Source organism: Aspergillus melleus (assembly GCF_016097325.1).
Source record: "Aspergillus melleus strain CBS 546.65 chromosome Unknown contig1, whole genome shotgun sequence".
NCBI classification, from domain to species: Eukaryota; Fungi; Ascomycota; class Eurotiomycetes; order Eurotiales; family Aspergillaceae; genus Aspergillus; species Aspergillus melleus.
This window is the reverse complement of record NW_025763370.1, coordinates 5,623,082-5,643,295: the sequence shown is the minus strand read 5'-3', so window position 1 is coordinate 5,643,295 and position 20,214 is coordinate 5,623,082. Positions and strand designations below refer to the sequence as shown.

At 49.3% G+C, this 20,214-nt stretch overlaps 8 protein-coding genes across 8 annotated transcripts; 3 read left to right on the top strand and 5 right to left on the bottom strand.

Annotated features, from left to right (window-relative positions):
• Window positions 1-418: 418 nt before the first annotated feature.
• Window positions 419-1,934, bottom strand: LDX57_001993 (amidohydrolase family protein). The gene has a single exon (XM_046083636.1). The coding sequence runs from the start codon at window positions 1,620-1,622 to the stop codon at window positions 657-659; it is 966 nt and encodes a 321-aa protein (XP_045939593.1). The 5' UTR covers window positions 1,623-1,934; the 3' UTR covers window positions 419-656.
• LDX57_001992 (uncharacterized protein) lies at window positions 1,935-3,486 on the bottom strand. The gene has a single exon (XM_046083635.1). It carries the CDS (start codon window positions 3,286-3,288, stop codon window positions 2,059-2,061), a length of 1,230 nt encoding a protein of 409 aa, XP_045939592.1. The 5' UTR covers window positions 3,289-3,486; the 3' UTR covers window positions 1,935-2,058.
• Window positions 3,487-5,005: 1,519 nt separating this feature from the next.
• On the top strand, window positions 5,006-5,734 carry LDX57_001991 (GNAT family N-acetyltransferase; the record flags this gene model as incomplete). The annotated part of the gene is made up of 1 exon (XM_046083634.1): window positions 5,006-5,734. One exon carries the CDS (start codon window positions 5,006-5,008, stop codon window positions 5,732-5,734), a length of 729 nt encoding a protein of 242 aa, XP_045939591.1.
• Window position 5,735: 1 nt separating this feature from the next.
• LDX57_001990 (uncharacterized protein) lies at window positions 5,736-8,994 on the bottom strand. Its single transcript, XM_046083633.1, has one exon. It carries the CDS (start codon window positions 8,929-8,931, stop codon window positions 5,830-5,832), a length of 3,102 nt encoding a protein of 1,033 aa, XP_045939590.1. The 5' UTR covers window positions 8,932-8,994; the 3' UTR covers window positions 5,736-5,829.
• A 568-nt stretch (window positions 8,995-9,562) lies between these two features.
• Window positions 9,563-10,526, top strand: PRX1 (peroxiredoxin; the record flags this gene model as incomplete). Its single annotated transcript, XM_046083632.1, has 3 exons — window positions 9,563-9,746; window positions 9,808-9,989; window positions 10,089-10,526. 3 exons carry the CDS (start codon window positions 9,563-9,565, stop codon window positions 10,524-10,526), a joined length of 804 nt encoding a protein of 267 aa, XP_045939589.1.
• A 1,458-nt stretch (window positions 10,527-11,984) lies between these two features.
• On the bottom strand, window positions 11,985-12,959 carry LDX57_001988 (uncharacterized protein; the record flags this gene model as incomplete). The annotated part of the gene is made up of 3 exons (XM_046083631.1): window positions 11,985-12,273; window positions 12,369-12,742; window positions 12,873-12,959. 3 exons carry the CDS (start codon window positions 12,957-12,959, stop codon window positions 11,985-11,987), a joined length of 750 nt encoding a protein of 249 aa, XP_045939588.1.
• Window positions 12,960-15,011: 2,052 nt separating this feature from the next.
• Window positions 15,012-16,758, bottom strand: LDX57_001987 (cytochrome P450; the record flags this gene model as incomplete). The annotated part of the gene is made up of 4 exons (XM_046083630.1): window positions 15,012-15,189; window positions 15,299-15,465; window positions 15,534-16,664; window positions 16,726-16,758. 4 exons carry the CDS (start codon window positions 16,756-16,758, stop codon window positions 15,012-15,014), a joined length of 1,509 nt encoding a protein of 502 aa, XP_045939587.1.
• Window positions 16,759-18,217: 1,459 nt separating this feature from the next.
• Window positions 18,218-18,685, top strand: PDI1_1 (protein disulfide-isomerase precursor; the record flags this gene model as incomplete). Its single annotated transcript, XM_046083629.1, has 1 exon — window positions 18,218-18,685. The coding sequence occupies one exon, from the start codon at window positions 18,218-18,220 to the stop codon at window positions 18,683-18,685; it is 468 nt and encodes a 155-aa protein (XP_045939586.1).
• Window positions 18,686-20,214: the final 1,529 nt, after the last annotated feature.

Sequence of the window (20,214 nt, the reverse complement as noted above, 5' to 3'; positions counted from 1 at the left end):
AGCGTGACGTGTCAATATTACTCATCCCATGAAAGTAACTAAACAATAAGGTCGATGTGTAATGAAATCAAGCAAGGGTCAATAAGCAATTTAAAATTAATGGCAGTGTCGATGGGATTATGAAACCAACATTGTTCATTGATGACATGGACCGCTCGCCCCTGGAAGATGCGGCAGAATTGGCCCCGGGAAGCACCGCTTAGGGCCAAATCCTGGCCTGCAGTGTTGGACCAGTCATATCAACCAGGGGCATGCTGTTGGCAGCCTCGTTGTCATTGTTGATTCATTGCCGTTTCCGGAACCTTTGTTTTCTCAATTCCTGGTGTTCATTGAGTGGACGATCCAAAGGGCAATTCGATATGCAAACGGTGGACACGACTTTTGAGTACCAAATTTCAAACTATCGATTTTATTTATAGTCGGACATTGTCCTTCAACTCTATTGGATGCTATTCGGTATGCAGTTAGAAAACACGTGTATCCATGTCTTTAACTGCAAACTCTAAAGACTAATAGAACTATATGGAATTGATTCTTCGTGCAGTAATAGTATACCCTACTGACTCCAAACAGAAACAAAGGCGTCTTCAATACCCCCGTTTGACTCTAACATGCTACCACATGGTACTTCCAGTCAACAGGCCCAACAATACATCCTACTTTTTCACCTCAACCCCGAGCAATTGTTCTGCATTCCGATACGCAAACAACTCCAAATCCTCCTCCGCAATCAATCCGCTCTGTCGTATCTGTTCAAAGAACTCGAGCCCCTTTTCGTTCGTCGAGAACGGATAATCGACACTGTACAAGACATGCTCGATGGGCATAACATCCAACAAACAACGCAGCGGCGGAAGCGAAAACATCCCACTCGTCGTCACCCAAATATTACTCCTCCAAACCTCCCTCAGGCCTCGCTCTTTCCGACCCCATCGCTCCGAGACGGTGAACACGCGATCGAGCTGAAACGGCAACATCTCACCCATATGTCCGATAATAATCTTGAGCTTCGGAAACCGGTCGAACAATCCACTCGCGAAGAGACGAAGGATATGATGACCCGTCTCGGCGTGCCAGGACCAGCCGTACGCACTTAACGCCAGCGCCACCGAGTCATCGTAGTTCCCCTTGTAATGCTCGAGCATGGAGTCCGACGCGAACGTCGGGTGGATATAAACCGGGACGTCTAGCTGTTGGGCCCTTTCAAAAACGACCCAGAAGCGCTCGTCGTCGTAGAATTTCCCGTCGAGGTGGTTTTCCACCAGGGCACCGAGAAAGCCGAGCTTGGTCACACAGCGCTCGAGTTCCTCGGCTGCCGCTTGGGGCTCGCTCATCGGGAGCATCGCGAACCCGGCTAGTCGCGTCGGGTGCTGCGCGATGGCGGCGGCGAGATCGTCGTTGGCGGCGGCGCAGACGGGCGCGGATATGTTGCCTGGGCCGTGTGAGATTACTTGTAAGGATACATTTCCCTTGTCGAGGTCTGAGATGCGCTCGGTGCCGAGACACTCGAGTTTGGAGAGGATATGGGGTGGGAACTTGGTGTAATGGGCGCGGGCTTCAGCGCTGGCACTGCTGACTTTGGGGGAGACGAAGTGCTCTTCGAGGGTGATGAGAGGATACATGTTTGATCGCAATCAAGGTAACTTTCTACCTATGAACGAGCATAATCAGGGGTGATGGCGGCTTTTTAGGTTCTCATATTGATGTTAACTCCGAAGCCGAAGCAATGAGTTTTCATTGCTGATTTAGGGCGGCTCGTAAGTCCATGATCTTATCCAGGAGCGAACTGAAGCCTCAAGCTAAGCTTTTAGGGACAAGTCGAGTTAGTTGTAGAAATCCAGGGGGTGTTGTGTGTTCAAAAGTCAAGTCGACATACCTCCTTATCGCCGATAAGTCCTGCTAACGTCCGACCGATGACGTAGAGCGACGATTTGACAGAATTGGAGCCGTGTAGGTGGGCATATTCAAGGAAGTGACACATCTGCGTTTTTGTCTATCACCTGTCAAAGCTAACTGAGGCTATCATATGAATATTATCGCTATATACGCCATCGAAGTTCAAGTCCGTTTGCAAATCGTGATATGCGGAGCCATGATACCTCCAATAAACAGCCTCTGGGACTGAACATCATGTGCGACAGTAGTAGATGTCGAGAGCATCTTACCATCCTTGTCCTCCAGCATTTTTTCGACTTCATACTGAGCCTTACCTCCAACTCTTGTCTTCTTGACCCTCAGAACAGTAGCCGCCACATTCAATACCTCCGGGTGGTCGAAGCTTCTCAACAAGTCCATTGCAAAGGGAAAAGCAGCAGCAATGATGTTTCCCTCCGAATCGACCGATAGGTTATCCATCGGAAAGCCCGTTTCAATCTCATTGACCCAATGGAGTTGACCATCCACCATCTCATGAACCGAGATCTTGCCAGCAGGCGCTTGCGCCACGTAGAACAGCCCGTCCTGGCCCCTGGCGATTCCATTCGGCCCATGAATTCCTTTCTCAGCCACGATCTGACAGTCTCCCGAGCCAGTGCGACAGCGGCCGGCGCTACCGCCACCCATCAAAGGCTCAAGTCCCTTGAGAGCACCGGCTTTGCGGCTATGATCATTCGTGAAGAGAAACGCGTCGCCGTCTTCTTCCATGACGAGGTTGTTAGGCGTGATGATCGCGTCGCTGACAATCGTCTTCACATGTCCTAATGTCTCGGTTGACTTGTCCAGATCAAAGACCTCGATCGTCGAATTCGCCCCCACTTTACTCGCATCGAGTAACTCGCCGGTTTCCGCATCCACCGGCGGGCGGTGATTGATCAGCCAGAAGCGCAAAACGCCATTGTCGATCTCCTGGACGTCGAACCCGTGAAGATCGAGATCCTGTGCGTACGAGTCCCCGATCTTAAGTTTCCGTAGCCCGTAGAGTCCGTCCGCCCCGGGGCGATCGATATCCAGCACTGAGATCCAATTCGAGCCCACACGTGCCGACGCGTTCAGTTTCCCGCCGCCCGGACACCAGCCCTTGCGGGCTTGTAATTCCCCGCACGCGGCGTAGAGCTTTCGACTGGGGCCATCGAGCCAGACATCCTCGCAGGAAGAAAGGAGGGGGTGTTCGAGTTTCTGGCATTCGTATGGGAAGTCCTCAAGGGGTTGGGTCACGCGGCCAATGCCGAACAGTAAGGAAAGGCTGTCGTGGATGTAGATTTTGTAGAGAATACCGATTATGAGGATTATTGTGGGGATGAAGAACCAGCGGGAGCTGGAGGTGCGTTGGTTTGGTGGTGATGGGCCCATGGTGGGTGATTGACAATACTTAGCTAGCGGTGAATGAGGAGTTAGGATAATGGAATAATTTGAATATTTGGGGTTTGGGGCGCCGTCTTATAAGTGCATTCCGTCCGCAATCATGGGGGACAAGGTCATACCGTTCATTTGTCGAGAATGTCCATGAGAGGATCCACTTGATCCTGACGTGGAACACACTACCTACCTAGCAAAGTATAGCGTAGCCTTGCGAACATAGGGAGACTTCTTGAAGCGAGCGCTAACAGACCATTGCAACCCCGTCCAGTTTATGTGTTTGACCGGCTCCATTTACCCTTGGTCCAATCTGACAATTAGCGCCGAGTCAGATATTGTCACAGCCTACAGGAACCTAACGCTTTTCCTCCACCCATTCTCTCCATACATCATCTGGAGAAGCATGAGGTATCCTGTCAAATCCCGGACGCGTTTCATTGAACAGTAGCCTATTTAATGGCTTTGACTGCAACATATGCCGAGTTAAATCGGACATGGCGACTTGTACAGTGATATCAAGGTCCAACAATCCATAAATAGGGTTGATGACTGGCTGCACGGTCGGGTCTGCAGAGGCGATGTGTACATTTTCTTGGGACAAGGGCAGCAGACCCCAATATCCGACGTTTATTTCCTTGTTTCCTGGGTTTATACGAAACTCGGCGATGGGAACGCTTTTTGTAAGAATAAGATCATGTTGTCCAGGACAAATGCACCAGCCTCGACGATGAGTACAGATACGCCAGGGTCTTCGGACAGACGGTTTGCGATGACAAGGCCGCCCGTTTCGCTGCCGACGATAATATAATCGTAGGCGTCTTGGGTGGCCGTCACTAGGTTGATGAATAGGAAGAAAAGGATGATCTTGGGGGATTAGTATCCTCGCTGTGAGCTGAGAGACTAGGATTATGGCTTCTGGGACATTGTTTACTTAAATATCGCACCTTCCCAATTTTAAGTTAAGCGGGGGATATGTTAGAGAATATACATTTGTTCCTTAGCTTGGGAAGGACTGGGACTCCGCTACGGAATCAGTTGGATTTCCAACTTGGAATTTAACTTCTGGGACTACATAAACTCGGGGGATATCCAATTGCACTGTAAACCTGGTGGCTATCTGTAGCTGAACAGGCCCTCGAATTGTAGAAATGACCAGATTGCTCCAGGATACAGCATTTCAAAACCCAATGACTTGCTAGTACTGTATCACTTGCATGCGTTGGAAGGCCTTCTTTGTACCGAGATGTGGGGTTGGTTGTAATGTTCATCCTGGGCTAGTATAGCTCACAATTCTGACAGAGCCTATATGTTAAGGTTGAAAGAACGAAAAAAGCATAGATGATTCCAATGCAGACGTACGGAGTTTTTAATGCTAAAATGGAAGCATGAGAACTTTCCTGCAATGTATTTAGTTCTATGCAGACCCTTTCTGCATCATGAAATTATTCAGCCTACTCAAATACATGGTGTTTTATCTGCACACACATACTCTTCGCGCCCTTTAGGAACACCCCGAACTTGCCATCGCATTAGGGCTTAGGCTTCGGGTTCGGGTTACGCTTCGTTCGATGACTCACTCAGGACATACTTTAATCCATCCACCCCATCAATTCGTGACATGATACTTAATTCCTCGGGAAAGAAAATAAACAACCCGAACCCCGCCATCCCAACCACACCTCTTCAGAAAAAATCCCTCGCCAAAATCAAAATGTCCCGACCCCTCGGCCCCCCGGTTCTCTCGCCCCCAGCTCAACCACCCAGCGCCTCGACCCTCCACGGCCGAACCGTCCGCCTGGAACGCCTAGCGCCAGCCCACGCCGAGCAACTATACGCTCTGGTCGGCGACAACCAAGACCCGACCCAAGTCGCAGTGTGGGATTATATCCCCGACGGGCCGTTTGCGGACTACGCCGCCTTTTGCGATTTCATTGAATCGCATTCAAAATCGACCGATCCGTATTTCTTCGCTATCATTTCCAGTGCTGATCGGGCCGGCAACAGCGAGGATGAAAAAGTACTAGGCTACATCGCGCTCATGTCTATCGTGCCGGAGCAATTACGTCTCGAGATCGGACATGTGATATTTTCGCCTCGGATGCAGCGAACCACGGTTGCCACGGAGGTTGTTTATCTGTTGCTCAAGTATGCGTTTGAGACGGGGTATAGACGCGTTGAGTGGAAGTGTAATTCGTTGAATGAGGGATCGCAGAAGGCGGCGAGGCGGTTTGGGTTTACCTATGAAGGAACTTTCAGACAGCACATGATCGTTAAGGGGAGGAATCGCGATACGGCGTGGTTTTCGATGGTGAGGGAGGAGTGGGAGGGTGGCGTTAGGGGTGGGTTTGAGGTGTGGTTGGACGAGGGGAATTTCGATGAGTTCGGGAGACAGAGGGAACGGTTGGAGGAGTTTCTAAAGGGGGGTAGAGGGGAGGTATAGAGGGAGAGAGGAAACTTTGGATACGATATTGAATTTGGCAGATAAAATAGAACTATATACATAGATCTTAAGACTTTTACCAAGATAGAGGAAGCTTATACAACCCTAAATGAGACCTTGAACTCAAACGGCTCAGGGCGCAGCTGATACTCTGGTCGAGGACCCGGTCCACAGGTTCCAGTTCCCAATCCGTGCGTTTGAGAATCAATGTGGAGGAAGGTTTGGTCCAGGGGGTTCAGGTCAAACGGATGCTTGGCCGCGTTGAGTGCCTCGTCCGGATAATTCCTTGCAGTGAAGCTGAACGGCTCCGGTGCTGTGACTTGCAACACGCTGTCACGGCCAGGGCCTGTGGAGGAGAGCTTCACCCATCGAGTTTCAATCCGGTTGCCGTTTTCCTGGGGATACTCATAGGGAGTAAATAGGTCGGCGACCGAGAGACTGTAGGTACCGAAGCGGTTGGCCTCTTTCGAATCGCTGTATGATTCGCCGGGACCGCGGCCAAACCAAGAAGACTGGTTGAAGGAGCCAGGAAGCTCAAGGTCAAGTCCGATACGAGGGATGGTGCTCGGGTGAGAGCCAGAGAAGGAGCCCGTGGCGTGGACATCAATGCCATCATCGTAGATGGTGTAGGTGGTGAGAGTGTTGACAGCCCAGTCGAGAACGGCGGGAGCGACCCGGGCGGCTACCTTGACGGTGACGGAGGTGTTTCCTCTAGTCCAGGCAATATTCTGGATGGATGTACGAAGGTGGTTCACGCGGTAGTTCTCCCATTCTTCCTGGTCGCCATCATCACCCTCGTCGTTCTCTGTCATGGCGCGGTAGAATCCAAGGCCAAGTCCACTTTCCACAATGCGCTGGCCGTGCGAGGTCCATTGAATCTGACCGGTCTCAAGGCTGACTGAGTAGTTATTCTGACTTTGGGGTCCAGTAATCAGGAGATGACCTTCTTTCTGCTGAGCCAGGAGAGCTGCTTTTTGGGGTGCTGGACTTTGAGGCGGGGACTGGGATTTGACTTGGATCTGGGCCCATGCAACTTCGTGGCCCTTTTCAGCCCAGGAAGTGCCATTCTTGAGGACAAAGTTGAGTTCAAGCCAGGCTTCACGGGACTTGTTTGTCTTGTATGCGGGAATGGGGATGGATTTGATTGTGCCGGCAGGAATCGAAGGCAGGTCCAATGCAACAGGCTCGCTGCTGCCGGTTTCACCGACAACCTTCCAGGTACAGCTCAGATGGCTGAGGTCGATAAAATCATAGTGATTCTGGATATGAAGCTCATCACCCTTGCGCGTCACTGTCACTGGCTCAATGATCTTTTTGTACTCCGTCAATCCCGGAGTCGGCGTATGATCCGAGTAGGTAAGACCATCCATGATGAAATCGGCATCGTTCGGCTCGTCACCAAAATCACCACCGTAAGCATAGAACTGTGTTCCGTTTTGCTCAGTCAAGAGACCGTGATTGCACCATTCCCAGATGAATCCTCCCTGGATTCGAGGCTCTCTCCTGTACAGCTCCACGTACTCCTTCAACCCACCGGGCCCGTTACCCATCGCATGACCATATTCGCACTGAATCAATGCCCGGTCAGTGTAGTTATTTGTCTTTTCCAGCATCTCCTCAATGCTATAGTACATGGTGCTGTACAGGTCCGTGGTGGTGCCCTCTCGATCACCCTCGTAGTGAATCAATCGGGTAGGATCGCGCTTCTTGACCCAGTGATACATAGCGGCCATGTTGCTTCCGTAGAAACATTCATTGCCCAACGACCAGAATACGATCGACGCGTGGTTCTTGTATCTTTCGACGAGTTGCACCGCGCGGTCGACGTAGGCTTCTCGCCACTCGGGGTTATCCGTGGTCCATTTGCTAGCCTTCTTGTAAACCGCTTCTTGTCGATCCTTGCCGGTTAACGTGTCATCCTCGAATATGAGCGACTCAACCGAGTTGAATCCGTGGCATTCCAGGTCGGCCTCTGCGATAACGTAAAGCCCCAGCTCGTCGCAAAGGTCGTAGAGGGCAGGGGGGTTAGGCTGATGACTCGTACGAACGGCGTTGATGTTATGCTGTTTCATGAGGAGGAGGTCATGCTTCAGGGACTCGTAAGGCACCGCACGTCCGAATAGATGATGATGCTCATGACGATTAACTCCGTAGAACGTGATGGCTTTGTCATTGACCACAAAGTTTGATCCTTTCTGCTCGACGCGTCGGAAACCGACCCTCTGGCGAATGACCCGGTCTCCGTAGGAGATGAATAGGGTATAGAGGAACGGCGTCTCGGCTGACCATAGCTTGGGAGAAGAAACGTTGATCTCGAGCGGTTTAGCCGGGGAACCCTCTTTCTCGGCGATTTGTTTGCCAGAGGGGTCCAGCAGTTTCAAACGAAGAGTGCCATGCTCACCCTCCACAGTGACAGAAGTGTTCAGTACCGCGTTAGACAGCGACTTGTCCAGATCTGTGGTGACCTCGTAGTCTATAATAGTATTGGGAAGGAAAGGAACCAAGTACAAGTCACGGAAGATACCCGACATGCGCCATTGATCCTGATCCTCGATGTAAGATCCATCGCAGTACTGGTAAACACGCACTGCAACGTTGTTGATAGCGTCTCGAGTCACAAAGTCTGTAATGTCGAATTCATGCGCATTCCGACTTCCTTGGCTATACCCGACCTCGTGGCCGTTCAACCACAGGTGAAATGCGCTATCTACACCCTCGAACCGGATTCGGATCCGAGCGTCCTTCTCCCAGTCTGCGGGCACGTGGAACTCCCTCCAGTAGGAGCCAACCTCGTTCTGGGATGGCACGTTTGGTGGGTCCACGGGGAAAGGGAAGTTAACGTTGGTATACTGCGGTTTACCGTAACCTTGCAGCTGCCACATTCCAGGGACCGTGATTTCGGGCCAGCTTGTAGGATCGATTTCCTCCCACGAGGGAGCTACAAGAGGAGAAGTGTCATATTTGAATTTCCATTGGCCACTGAGCGACTTGTAGAAGCTTTGGTTGGCGTCGCCGGTGGCGGCAGTGGCTTCGTCGGGAAAGAGATAGAAGTGGGAACGTGGGGGCAGAGTATTGTTATGAAGAAGCTGGAGATTGTTCCAGTCTGGCAAAGCGAGTGCCATTTTGCTTGACCCGGATTTGGTCCGTTGAGTTGACCTAGGGATGGAAATTTCAACTGCAGAGCCAGGACGATCCATCCTTTAAATAGAGAAACCAGAGCCCACACAGTCTACATCACTGGTGGAACAACCTGCTGGATCAGGAAAACAAGAGTGTTAAGCAAGTGAGTATACTAGATCGAACCTCCCCGCTTCCTAGGACTTGGCGACTTGGCTGCAGCCGTAGTTCGCAACTATCGTGACGTTGGTATTTGAGATCGGACCGAGTGTGTCATTCCATAGTATGGCCTTGTAGAGTAAAAGACCGAGAGTTATGTCAGGCCACCGAGCTGGCTCGAGACGCTTATATACGTGTACAGTGTACGATGCGGATAAAGTCACTCGCACATGTAAACCCTGCATGCAAGCCATACTGAAGGCGGAAACTGAATAAACCTGCCCGCAATGAAGCCCGAGATCTTCTCATCCCACCGGGTAAATACTGAAAACTAAATCCCACTCCGGAGGTGATCGCCCTGGCTGCCTGGGGCACCACACGATGCCAAGATGCCAAGGCCTGGAAACGGCTACGGCGAACGCCATTACGTCATCTTGCCGACGCAGCCGAGTTCGGTCAAATCAACGCGGTCCAGCACTTCATCTAAACCTCAGCATCCCCGGCTTCTCGACACTACTCGGTGTATTTCCTCCTCGCCGTTCCTCTAACACAATGGCCTCATTTCTTCCCCGTGCCGGTCTTCGCGCCTTCACCGCTCTTCCCCGGGCCACTCCCTTGACTAGGGTTACTTTTGCCTCCAAGCTTCCCCGCACCCAGCCTTTTTCTCAACCCCTCGCTCGGCGATTCCTCGCGACTGTTCCGCAGGAGCAGCCCAGAATCCGTCTTGGTTCTACCGGTATTTACCCTCCACTTAATACCAGTGGCCGTGATTGAATAACCTTCCTAATATCGGATAGCCCCCAACTTCAAGGCTACCACCACGCACGGCGAGATCGATTTCCACGAATTCATCGGCGACAGCTGGGCCATCCTCTTCTCACACCCTGCCGACTTCACCCCCGTCTGCACCACCGAACTCGGCGCATTCGCCAAGCTTAAGGATGAATTTGACCAGCGGGGCGTCAAGATGATCGGGCTGGTTAGTTTGCCTTGCCTTGCCTTGCCCCTCTCCCACTCCTATTTCCTTCCACCTATCTCCACTTCCACCCCACGCTAACCAACCACCAACAAAATGCAGAGTGCCAACGACCTCAGCTCTCACGACAAATGGATCGACGACATCAACGAGGTCTCCAACACCAACGTGCAATTCCCCATCATCGCCGACGCCGACCGTAAAGTCGCCTTCCTGTACGACATGATCGACCAGCAGGACCTGGATAACATCGCGGAAAAGGGCATCGCATTCACCATTCGCTCCGTGTTCATTATCGACCCGTCCAAGAAGGTCCGGTTGACGATGATGTATCCGGCTTCGACGGGCCGGAACTCGGCCGAGGTGTTGCGGGTGATCGATTCGTTGCAGACGGCGGATAAGAAGGGCATCGCGACGCCGATTAACTGGAATGTTGGTGAGGACGTGATTGTGCCGCCGTCGGTGTCGACGGAGGATGCGCGGAAGAAGTTTGGTGAGGTTAGGGAGTTGAAGCCTTACCTACGGTATACCAAGTATTAAATGAGGGTGTAGGATAGATAGACAGCTCGATAAATGTATAACAGTCCAGCTCACTTGCTGATCGAATGTCATGGTCCAAGGATAAGGCATTTACTTTCCATCCTAGCCCTAATTCACATTCCTTTTCACACCCTCTACATGTCAGTAACCTTGGCAACAACACCCACGATCCTATCCACTAATATCCCCATTTGGCCCAACACCGGTGAATGACCTACACTACATCTCTGGATCTCCTGCGCCTTAGCCATCCCGGCAAACATCTCCTGAAACTGCGCGGGCGCTGCCACATCGTTCTCACAAACCATAGAAGTCGACGGAATAGACTCGTACACCGCGCGCGTCACGGCCGTCGTCTGCACAGCATATGACTGAGGAATCAACCTCGACCCCCAAACCTCTGCCTCTGTCTCAGAGAGATCATTGTAGAGCGTCTTTGCGCCATTGAGGATGCGAAAGTGCCCATCAGGCTAACCACGAGGCAAGCAACATTAGCTGATTCTTTGTTTCATTTAAAAAGAAAATACATAAGGGCTGTCGCGCAGGTGTTTTGTTCAGTTGAATACGCCAGGGCAAACTGACCAAACGAACGTTATTCCGCGAAATAGGACAAATGAACAACGCCCCCTTTCTTGCCCTCTTTCTGACGATGCGCGTAACTCAGCGATCCAGGGATTGCTTCAGATCCCACAATTTCTCCGTACGAATGCATGACCACCGCCACAGTTTGAGACTCGTTCTCTATGAGGTCTTCGAGGGCTCTGGTCACGACGCGGGCATCGTCGACTAGGGTCCGGAATGAGAAATCTTCGTGGTCGGTGTCAGTGCAGCTAGGTAGAGCGGGGTGGGCGGTGGGATATCCTAGGTCCTGTAGACTAGAGACAAGCAAGGAGTAGACTTTGGGGTTTTAAAGGGAGCCTTGAACTAGTAGGGTGGTTGATTTTGACATGGTTCTTCGCCCCAATATGAAAATTGAACGGCGAGATGCAGGAGTGGAAGAAGATAGTTTGTCGGTCTAGCTAGCGGCATATGACGGTCTTTTAAACCTCGTCTGTTATAATATTAGACTACTGATATAGTTCATAAGGCTGCACAAGGGCCACCTAATTGACAAAGTTGCTTTCTGTTGGGGCTGAGCTGTAAGGACTAGGCAGGCATTAGGGACTGGTGGACCTGGTTCGGACAGAGAAGTGTTGACTTAATAATAGTAGTCCTACTATTATCCTAAGTACGAGAGGCAGTGATGGTTATCTTTACCATTAGCTCCAGTGGATCTAGAGATACGATGTCTAAAGAGAGGGATGGTGAGATATAGCGAGCCATTAGGAAAGATCCAACGCTTAGGCCACAAAAGAGACGTATCCCTGCTAGTAACAAGAACAAGCTGAATCACGAAGGCATACTAGAACAGCACTATTTCATTCGTATCTACATTCACAGATAAAAAGAAAACAAGAATCACCACTCCAGCACCTCCCCAGTATACTTAACTACCTTTCCCCCGAACTCTTCCTTCTTCCCCTCTTGGACTAATTTCACGATCCCATCACAAACATCTTCTACAGAGTCAGGCGCCTCCTCCAGCCCCCACAGTTGCGCCGCAGAATTCCCCATATCGGTCTTCGCCCATCCCGGCTCGATCACAAAAGTGTTCAACCACTCCTCTTCAGCATTGATCCGGACTCCATACCAGTTGACCATTGATTTAGAAGCGCCGTACACGGCGCTAGGAACAGGGGGTTGCCGTCTGTTATGATGGTCCCTCGCATGATTAGCAATTTCTTGGGATCAACAAGCATATCACACATGCGTCGGAGGTGTAAATCAAGAGAGGGAACATACCCTAATGACCCAGCCCCGGAACCCATGATCGCAAACACGGGCTTCTTCGCGAAAGACGATTGCTCAAGTAATGCGCGACTTGCTTGAAACAACGACACCACCGCTAGCACATTCACGTTGACATGTTCAAGGATGTCGGCGCGCTGGACGTCCTTGACCAAAGGGTAGAGCTTGCCAATTCCTGCGTTCGCAATCACAATGTCGAGATGAGTAATTTCATGAATGGTGCGGAGCGCTGTGGCAGCATCGAAGGCATCGGATTCGACTCCCCCCTCGTATCTAATCACAATGAGGCGGCTGGATGGATGAGTGGGAAGAGTCGTCAGGGACACCGAGCTCGGAGATGATGGGTCGCGAGTGAGGGCAATTACGGTCTGAGGTTGGGGCTCTGATGTTAGTGTTCGAGGTGTTTGTCTTCAGTATTAGAATTAGGTCCATGGTGCTGAGAATATGGGTAGAAAGTGCTGTCGTATGTGTAGAAGGCAGAGAAAGAGATATACGCACGTGCTCCGGAAGCCCTAGGAAGCGCTTCACAAGACCTAGACCGAGTCCTCTATTCGCGCCAGAGATAAGGACGTTTGTGGATGGCATGATGAATGAATAGCACCGAGCAGGGATGGGCCAAAATAGACAATACAGGCGTTATGATACGCGATTGAGCAAAGTATATAATCGAAGTGATACTGTTCGAGTGTGGAGCCTTCTGGTCTATGATCACCAACTCCCAACTTCTGGCTCTGAAATATATACATCTTCGCGGGCGAAAGACACCCCGATATTACCAATCTGAATTCTAGTTAGTTATCATCGTTGTGATTACAAATGCGCTAGCCGTGAAGCCGACGGCGTGATGATGATATACTCCGGTTGACCCCGGTGATTTTGTTAGTACAGTGGGCCCTACTAGGATTACGATCCTTCGAATTCTGCCAATATTAAAATTGAAGCTATTCCCAAGCGAGCTAGCTAGTATTTTGTGTGGCCACCCTCTGCCTCTATTACAGCCTGACACCTTGCCTGCATAGATTCAATAAGGCCCCTTAGAAAGTCCTCAGGCACTGCATCCCATGAAGCCCGTACAACCTCTCGTAGCGAATCATAAGATAGCTGATAATTATCAGGATATCGCTCTTGAATCCAGTCTTTCATTCAATTCCACACCATTTCAATTGGATTAAGATCTGGTGAGAAGGCAGGCCATGAAATAGGATAGATCCCCCGCTCATTTAGCTCACGAAGAGTATTTTGACTAGCATGGCCTGGTGCATCATCTTGCATAAGCTGAACTGGACTATCTTGTTGCCGAAGTAGACGAATATAGCCATCAATAATAGGTACAATTCGCTCAGAATACTTCTCTGAATCGATATAGCCCCATTTCTTTTTCCAAAAAAGACATGGACTTTTATAAAAGGCATGAAAGGATCCCCAAAACATTCAGCCACGCTTTTTTAAAGGAGAAGTGCGTAAACAGGTCTCATCAAGCTCTTCACCTGTCTTTCTTGTCACATAGCATCGTTTATGGAAGCCTGAAGTAACCCAAGTCTTATCAGACCAAAGAATTCGATTCCATTGCTCAATTGTCCAATTCACATGCTCAAGGGCCCAAGCTAAACGTACGCGCTTATTCTGATCTGATAGAGGTGACTTTCGGAGGGCTTTGCATCGTGTATAACCTCGTTTTTTAAGTGTTCGAGATAGGGCTGTTGTTCCAACAGGGAGGCTTAATTCTTGAATAACTTTGTAATAAGGCATGCGTCGATTTCGCTTAAATGAAGATATAAATTCAATAATATGATCCAACATCTTCTTCGGATAGTTTAGGTCTCTGTCCACGTGCTTTTTTAGGAGTAGCTTGATGAGATTGACATGTATATTGGATCTGCCGATAGGTCATTTGAAGCTGTGAGGTAATCTGTTGATACGTAAATCCAGCATCCCGTAGGGCTAGGACTCGAATTCGATCATCTCGTTGAAGGCGTGCGGAATTCTGTCTTGATTCAGGCACTTCAGGGGGCTCAGGTGTAGTAGGCATTGTAGAAAGAGTCTATATAGACTAGATATTCATAGTTAAAGGTCTTTAGGATTGAGCCACCAAGAGGTTTCATTAGCTTCATTCTAAAACTAATTAGGAAGACGGTGCTTGAAGGATTTTGACCGCTTTGAAGGATTGTAATCCTAGTAGGGCCTAGGTACTGTACTAACAAAATCACCGGGGTCAACCGGAGTAGGTGTAAATAAGACCTGCAGGATGCACTATCAATTAAAGCGGCTTAGCGGTCCCACAACTAGAAGTGCAGGATGATGCCATGATTGAAAGGCATCTTGAGATTGAAACCCATCAGTCAGAACAGGTGTTGATTGTAAATGAGTAAACAAAGGCAAAATTATAATAACAGAACAAACAAAGGCCATATGGTACGACATGTCTTTGACAGCCCTTGCCAGAAAAGGAAAATGCAGGGCGGAATCAACACAAAGAAGAATGAGACAAAATCAGAGGAAAAAAAGGCGATAACAAATAAGTAACACGGGTTTTAAAAGATTAACTCGTCCGATAGTGGGGCCCAAGTCTTGCCATTGATCAGGGGACCAAGCTTGTTTGCCCGCCACCTAAGCTCCAGCAACTTCCTAACTACCTAACTAACTAACCATAACACCATCACCCTGCCTAGACTGCATCCGAACCATCAAAGGCTTTTTTACCCATCCCATATAAACAGTCAAATCATCAGGCCAGCCGATACTTTCCTCGCACAGGGACATGTCAAAGTGCCAAAGAAGCGTGGCTAGAATAATTCGTGCTTCGTGGTACGCGAAACTGAAAATATACCCGTTAGTTTTGGGAGATCAATTATCCCCAATAGTGAGGGAAGGAAGGATGGGGAAGGAAGGAACTAGGTAGCTTGAAAAAAAAGGGGAGGGCATACGTCTGTCCAACGCAACTGCGCGGTCCATATGAGAATGGTTGCAATGCTGCGCGGTTGTCCTGCGCGTATTCGGGATCGTTTAGCCAGCGCTCGGGGACGTATTGTTTGGGGTTTTTGAAGTGCTTGGGACTCCATGCTATGGCTCCGCCATAGATGGAGATTCCGGTCTGGGTGATAAGTAGGTTGGTTAGTGGATAGGGTAGTAAACAAGGGGGAGGGGGGAGGGAAGGTATACATACATTCCCAGGGATCTGATGCCCGCAGATAATATTTCCTTCAGGGGGAGTGATACGCGCCATTCCCATAGGAGCCGGAGGAAAGATGCGAAGACCCTCTTGAATGCAAGCGTTAAGATATTCCAGCTTAGCCAGGGCGCTGTGATATCCGATTCGGACTGGAAGGCGTCGCGGATTTCCGCGCAGAGCTTCTCCATGATCTGAGGGCTGCGGAGGAAGTAGCAGGTCATTCCAGCGAGCAAGGTGGCCGTGGTCTCTGTGCCTCCGATCATTAGGATCTGCGAGTTAAAATGCATCTCGGAGCGAGTCAGCTGCAATTCCTTCGGCAGGTCGATGATATGCGACCACATATCCTTCCGGGGCAGCTTCGACTCCATCCGCCGATCGACGCGCTCTTGACATTTCTTGAAATAGCTCTCTTGTTTCTTCATCAGAGGACCTAGCACGAACATCACGACGGGGACGAAGATCAGCGTCCATCGGAAATACTGCGCGGTGCGGAACACGGCCGCGTGGTGGATCATCGTGAACATGCTGTCCATCCAGCCGTGGAACTCGTCGCTCTTGTGCACATAAAGCGGCTCGCCGAAACAGAGCTCCGCCATTATGTCGAACGTCGTCAGGTCGTATAATCGCGTCACGTCGAAATCGTGCGTGGGAGTAGCAGCGGAGGAAGAGGAGGAAGAGAAAGAGAAGGAGGAGCGAATCTTCTCAACAAGCTTATCATCATGCCAACGTATCATAGACTGTTTCTCCTGTATCGCCCGCTCGGAGAGGGAATGATTCAGCACCCGACGGAATCGCGCGTGGTTCCTGTCGTCGGACCGCAGGATATCCTGTACACCTTTTGGCGTCTCGCCGTAGAACCGGCGGTCTCTGAGATTCCGAGAGCCCAGCCCGTAGATATCCTTATGCGCTTCGATGTTGATGAAGGTGAGTTCGTCGGGGGCAATGCGGACCACGTCGCCGTACGTAAGGTGGAGGTCGTGGACCCAATGCACAAGCTTGCCTTTCCAATTGTGCCAGAGGTAGGGAATACGTGAGACGGCGCATATCGCGGGTCCTGGGAACCTCGAAAGCGGGCTGAGGTAGAGGTTGTAAACGATTGAGCTGGTCGTGGAAATGACCACCTGATAATGTAAGTATTTCGATTGGGGAAAGAGGTGGGAGGGGAAGTGGTTGAGGGCTTACAGCGCTCAAGAACACAGTCAGTATCGAGAACATGGCTCTTTTCTTTTTTTTTGAGCTCTGAGTTTGGCTTTGACCGAAGGTAAATGACCGGTTGAGAGGACCAAGTGAAGAGAAAAGTCAAAGGGTATTGTGAGGACTGAGACCTTGCTAGGGATGGATGGATTAGATCAATGTCTGTCGCGTCATTGTTTTCAATTTAGCCAAGGGGCAAGGGCAAATCTGCGCGGCACCAAATCACTTGCAAAGGACCGGCACATTCCCTTAACTTGCATTGTCAAGTGTAACAGTGCATAAAGAGAGGTTGAGAAGACTGAATTAATAGATCCCTTAATTCTAGCTAGTTAAGGGGAAAATCAAAAAGCAATATAGGGAGACCAAATTCTATTGGCTATCTTAGTTTAGTGGGTCTAACCTACCGGGACCCATCTGTTAAAGTAGGGTAAGATTGATTCTTGTTATTCACTTCAGTTGCTATCATTTACAGGGGCGGGATGCCTCATAGTTATCTGTTCCCAATCCCTGCCGTAAGGTTCAGCCACCAGGATACTCAACAACCACAGACTGTGCGGGTCTTGCGACCGTGGTCTCAAAGTCGCCGACTGGCCATTACCACTGGTCACGAAATAAGGCAATATACATACTCAAATTGTCACAAGATATGTAGGGTAATAGGGTATTTTATAAGGTACATATATTTGTGTGAAAAGCCCTTTAACTACACTGAGAGGTAATGTATCATAAGTGGTTCTGAATGGGGTTGTGGGATTAAAAGGATTCTGCCGGAAGGATCATTACTGAGTGTACTTACGTAGAGAGAAAATCAATCAAAGACACTTCATCGCAACATGCCGAGTGAGGTGGGTCCATTGATGCTGCAGACCGCCAAGGCCTTGCGGATACTGGTAAATTCTAGGCTGGGATACATGATGGTATGAGGTGAGAGCTGTATGGATTGTGATCTGAATAGACTATTTTGGTATTTGAGGAAGAGGATTGTGAAGGAGGGTGGTGTCTAACAAAGTATGATGACGATGAGCTTAATGATAAGATGTTGATTCTGTGGTTAGTTTTATGAAATGCTATGACTGAGCCTGGTAAATAGATTTATGTATTGTTTAGAGTGATGTAAATACTGTCAAGAATCCTGGTTATCTAATTGTGCACATATCGAGAAAGAGTCTTGCATATCTCCGCAAGCTATTTCATACTAGATATCGAGAGGCAATAATCGCCCGTATTGAATAACTTCCGGCACAACAACAGCGATCATGGAAATGTATCGTGACTCCTGTATTTACATTATGGTATAGTCTGGGACTGATGCTCTCGAGGACAACATTCCAGTGTATCGTTAGTGAACTTTCCATTCCCTAGCAACGGACGCAAGGGACTACCGAGGAAAAAAAGGCCTGAAAACGAGCAATCTCCCCAAATCCTACATCAATCTGTTACGAGAAGGCTATTGTTGATGAACACAGAGACCTCCCTCAATATGGCTCCTTCATTTCAGACCGAGGGCATGCTAGTAACCGAAGCAAATGCAGAAGCGACAGGACCATCAGGAGCAGCTTCCAGCCATTCTTGTTACATACAGAAAAATGCCCTCCCAGCGGTACTTGACGTCAATACTGCGAACTTTGAAGAGATAAAAAAGAGCGATCAGGTTGTGGTTGTGGCCTACCTGTCACCAGATGACAAACGAACCAAGGTCATATTCGCTTCCTTTGTCGACAAATACCAGGGTCAGTTTGTCTTCGGAACCTCATATGATGCTGCGCTTGCACGGAAAGAAGGCGTCGACCGACCGTCCGTTGTTGTTTATAAGGCCTTTGACGAGCGAAGGGCGATTTATCCTAACGGTAGAGAGTTTGATGGTCTTGATAACTGGTTCAAGATCACTAGTAAACCGTTGATCGGAGAGATTGATGAGGACACATATCTAGTGTACAAAGAGGTATAATAGATGAATTGTTCAGAGAAGCAGAGCTAACTAGATAGCAGGCTGGGATTCCACTAGCTTGTATTCTCATAGCCGATCGAGAAGAGCGAATTCAATTAGCGGAGCAGTTTCGACCTGTGGCGAAGACTTTTCGAGGAAGAATAAACATCGGCATAATTGATGCTCGCCGGCAAGGAGAGATAATACTGAAACTCAAGCCAAAGTTCTATAGAAGGCCTCTACTCGTCATTGAAGATTTCCAAAACGGCAAACAGCACATGTACGACCCATCGAAGTCCCTACTTACACAAGACACTACACTGTTCATGCAAAATGTACTCGATAGTGCCGAGTCTCCAGCGGCTATCCCACCGGCTTTACCAACTCAGAATGTCGCACTCAGTATTGTGGAGCAATGGAACTATCGTGACATTGTTATCAATTCAAAACAAGACGTTTTCATTGGAATCTATGCTCCATGGTGTCCGCGTTGTCAAAGGTGAGTATCTTGTTATCCCTGAACCGATTCCAATACTCTGACAATCCGCAGTCGCGCACAGGCGTTCTATCGGCTAGGCTCCCTTTACGCCGAACATACCGACAAAGTCACTATTGCCAAGGTAGATGGCACCATCCATGATGTCCCAGTAAATTTCGATCATCTTCCGACCTTTCTCCTCTATCCTGGTGACCAGGGTACTCCATTGGACTGTTCCGGATTTGATGATCTAGAAGATTTTGTTACTTTCATCAAGCAGAGGGGCTCACATAATGTTGAGGTATCAATTCCTCCTGAGTGGAGGGTGAAATGAGCGAGCATAGTGTGTCCGTGAATCATAGTTAAACAAATGATATTGAATGAAACGGTGGAATTCAGGTTAAATACATATCTAGTAGCAATTATAAATAACGTAATTCTCATCTGACAACCAAACACGAATAAGCCATCAGAAAATATGAGCGAACCCGATATGCCATACCCAATAAAATGTTATTGAATCTCCAACCTCGTGAAGCTTACTTAGCCTCGATTCCAAAAACCCCTCCTTTCAGCTCTCCATGTCTAGACCCCTCTCAAGGGGGACAATTCTCCATTTGTCTGAGACACCCTGCAATACTACGTTGGGGTACGCGGTGTGATCCGGACGAGGCAATTCCAAGGGATCCAATTTATCAATTCTACACAAAGGCTCGCCGCAAGTCGCGAGAATGCCGCCTTCAATCAACTCTCTGTCGGCTCCGGTTCCTGCAATGTGACATGAAGCTTATATGCTTATGCGTTCGCAATGATCAATTGATCAGCAAACGAGTCTATACTCGTCAGCATCATACTATCTCTTGGGGAGTAGACGAGAGAAAGAGTATTTATAGGGCTCCATTGCTCACGTACGATGTATTGACAGGCTCTCATCGATTCAATTCCAAACACAAACCGAGCATTTCAAACCAAAAAGTCCAGTGCACACACAGACACAATGCTTGTTCCTTTCTGTTACATAAAAAGACGGTCCCCACACCCTTTGCTACATTAACACGCCAAACTGTGACAG

What these genes read in the sequence shown, in the direction of transcription:
- LDX57_001993 (XM_046083636.1), bottom strand. Translation starts at nt 1,622, where the DNA reads ATGTATCCTCTCATCACCCTCGAAGAGCACTTCGTCTCCCCCAAAGTC.
- LDX57_001992 (XM_046083635.1), bottom strand. Translation starts at nt 3,288, where the DNA reads ATGGGCCCATCACCACCAAACCAACGCACCTCCAGCTCCCGCTGGTTC.
- LDX57_001990 (XM_046083633.1), bottom strand. Translation starts at nt 8,931, where the DNA reads ATGGATCGTCCTGGCTCTGCAGTTGAAATTTCCATCCCTAGGTCAACT.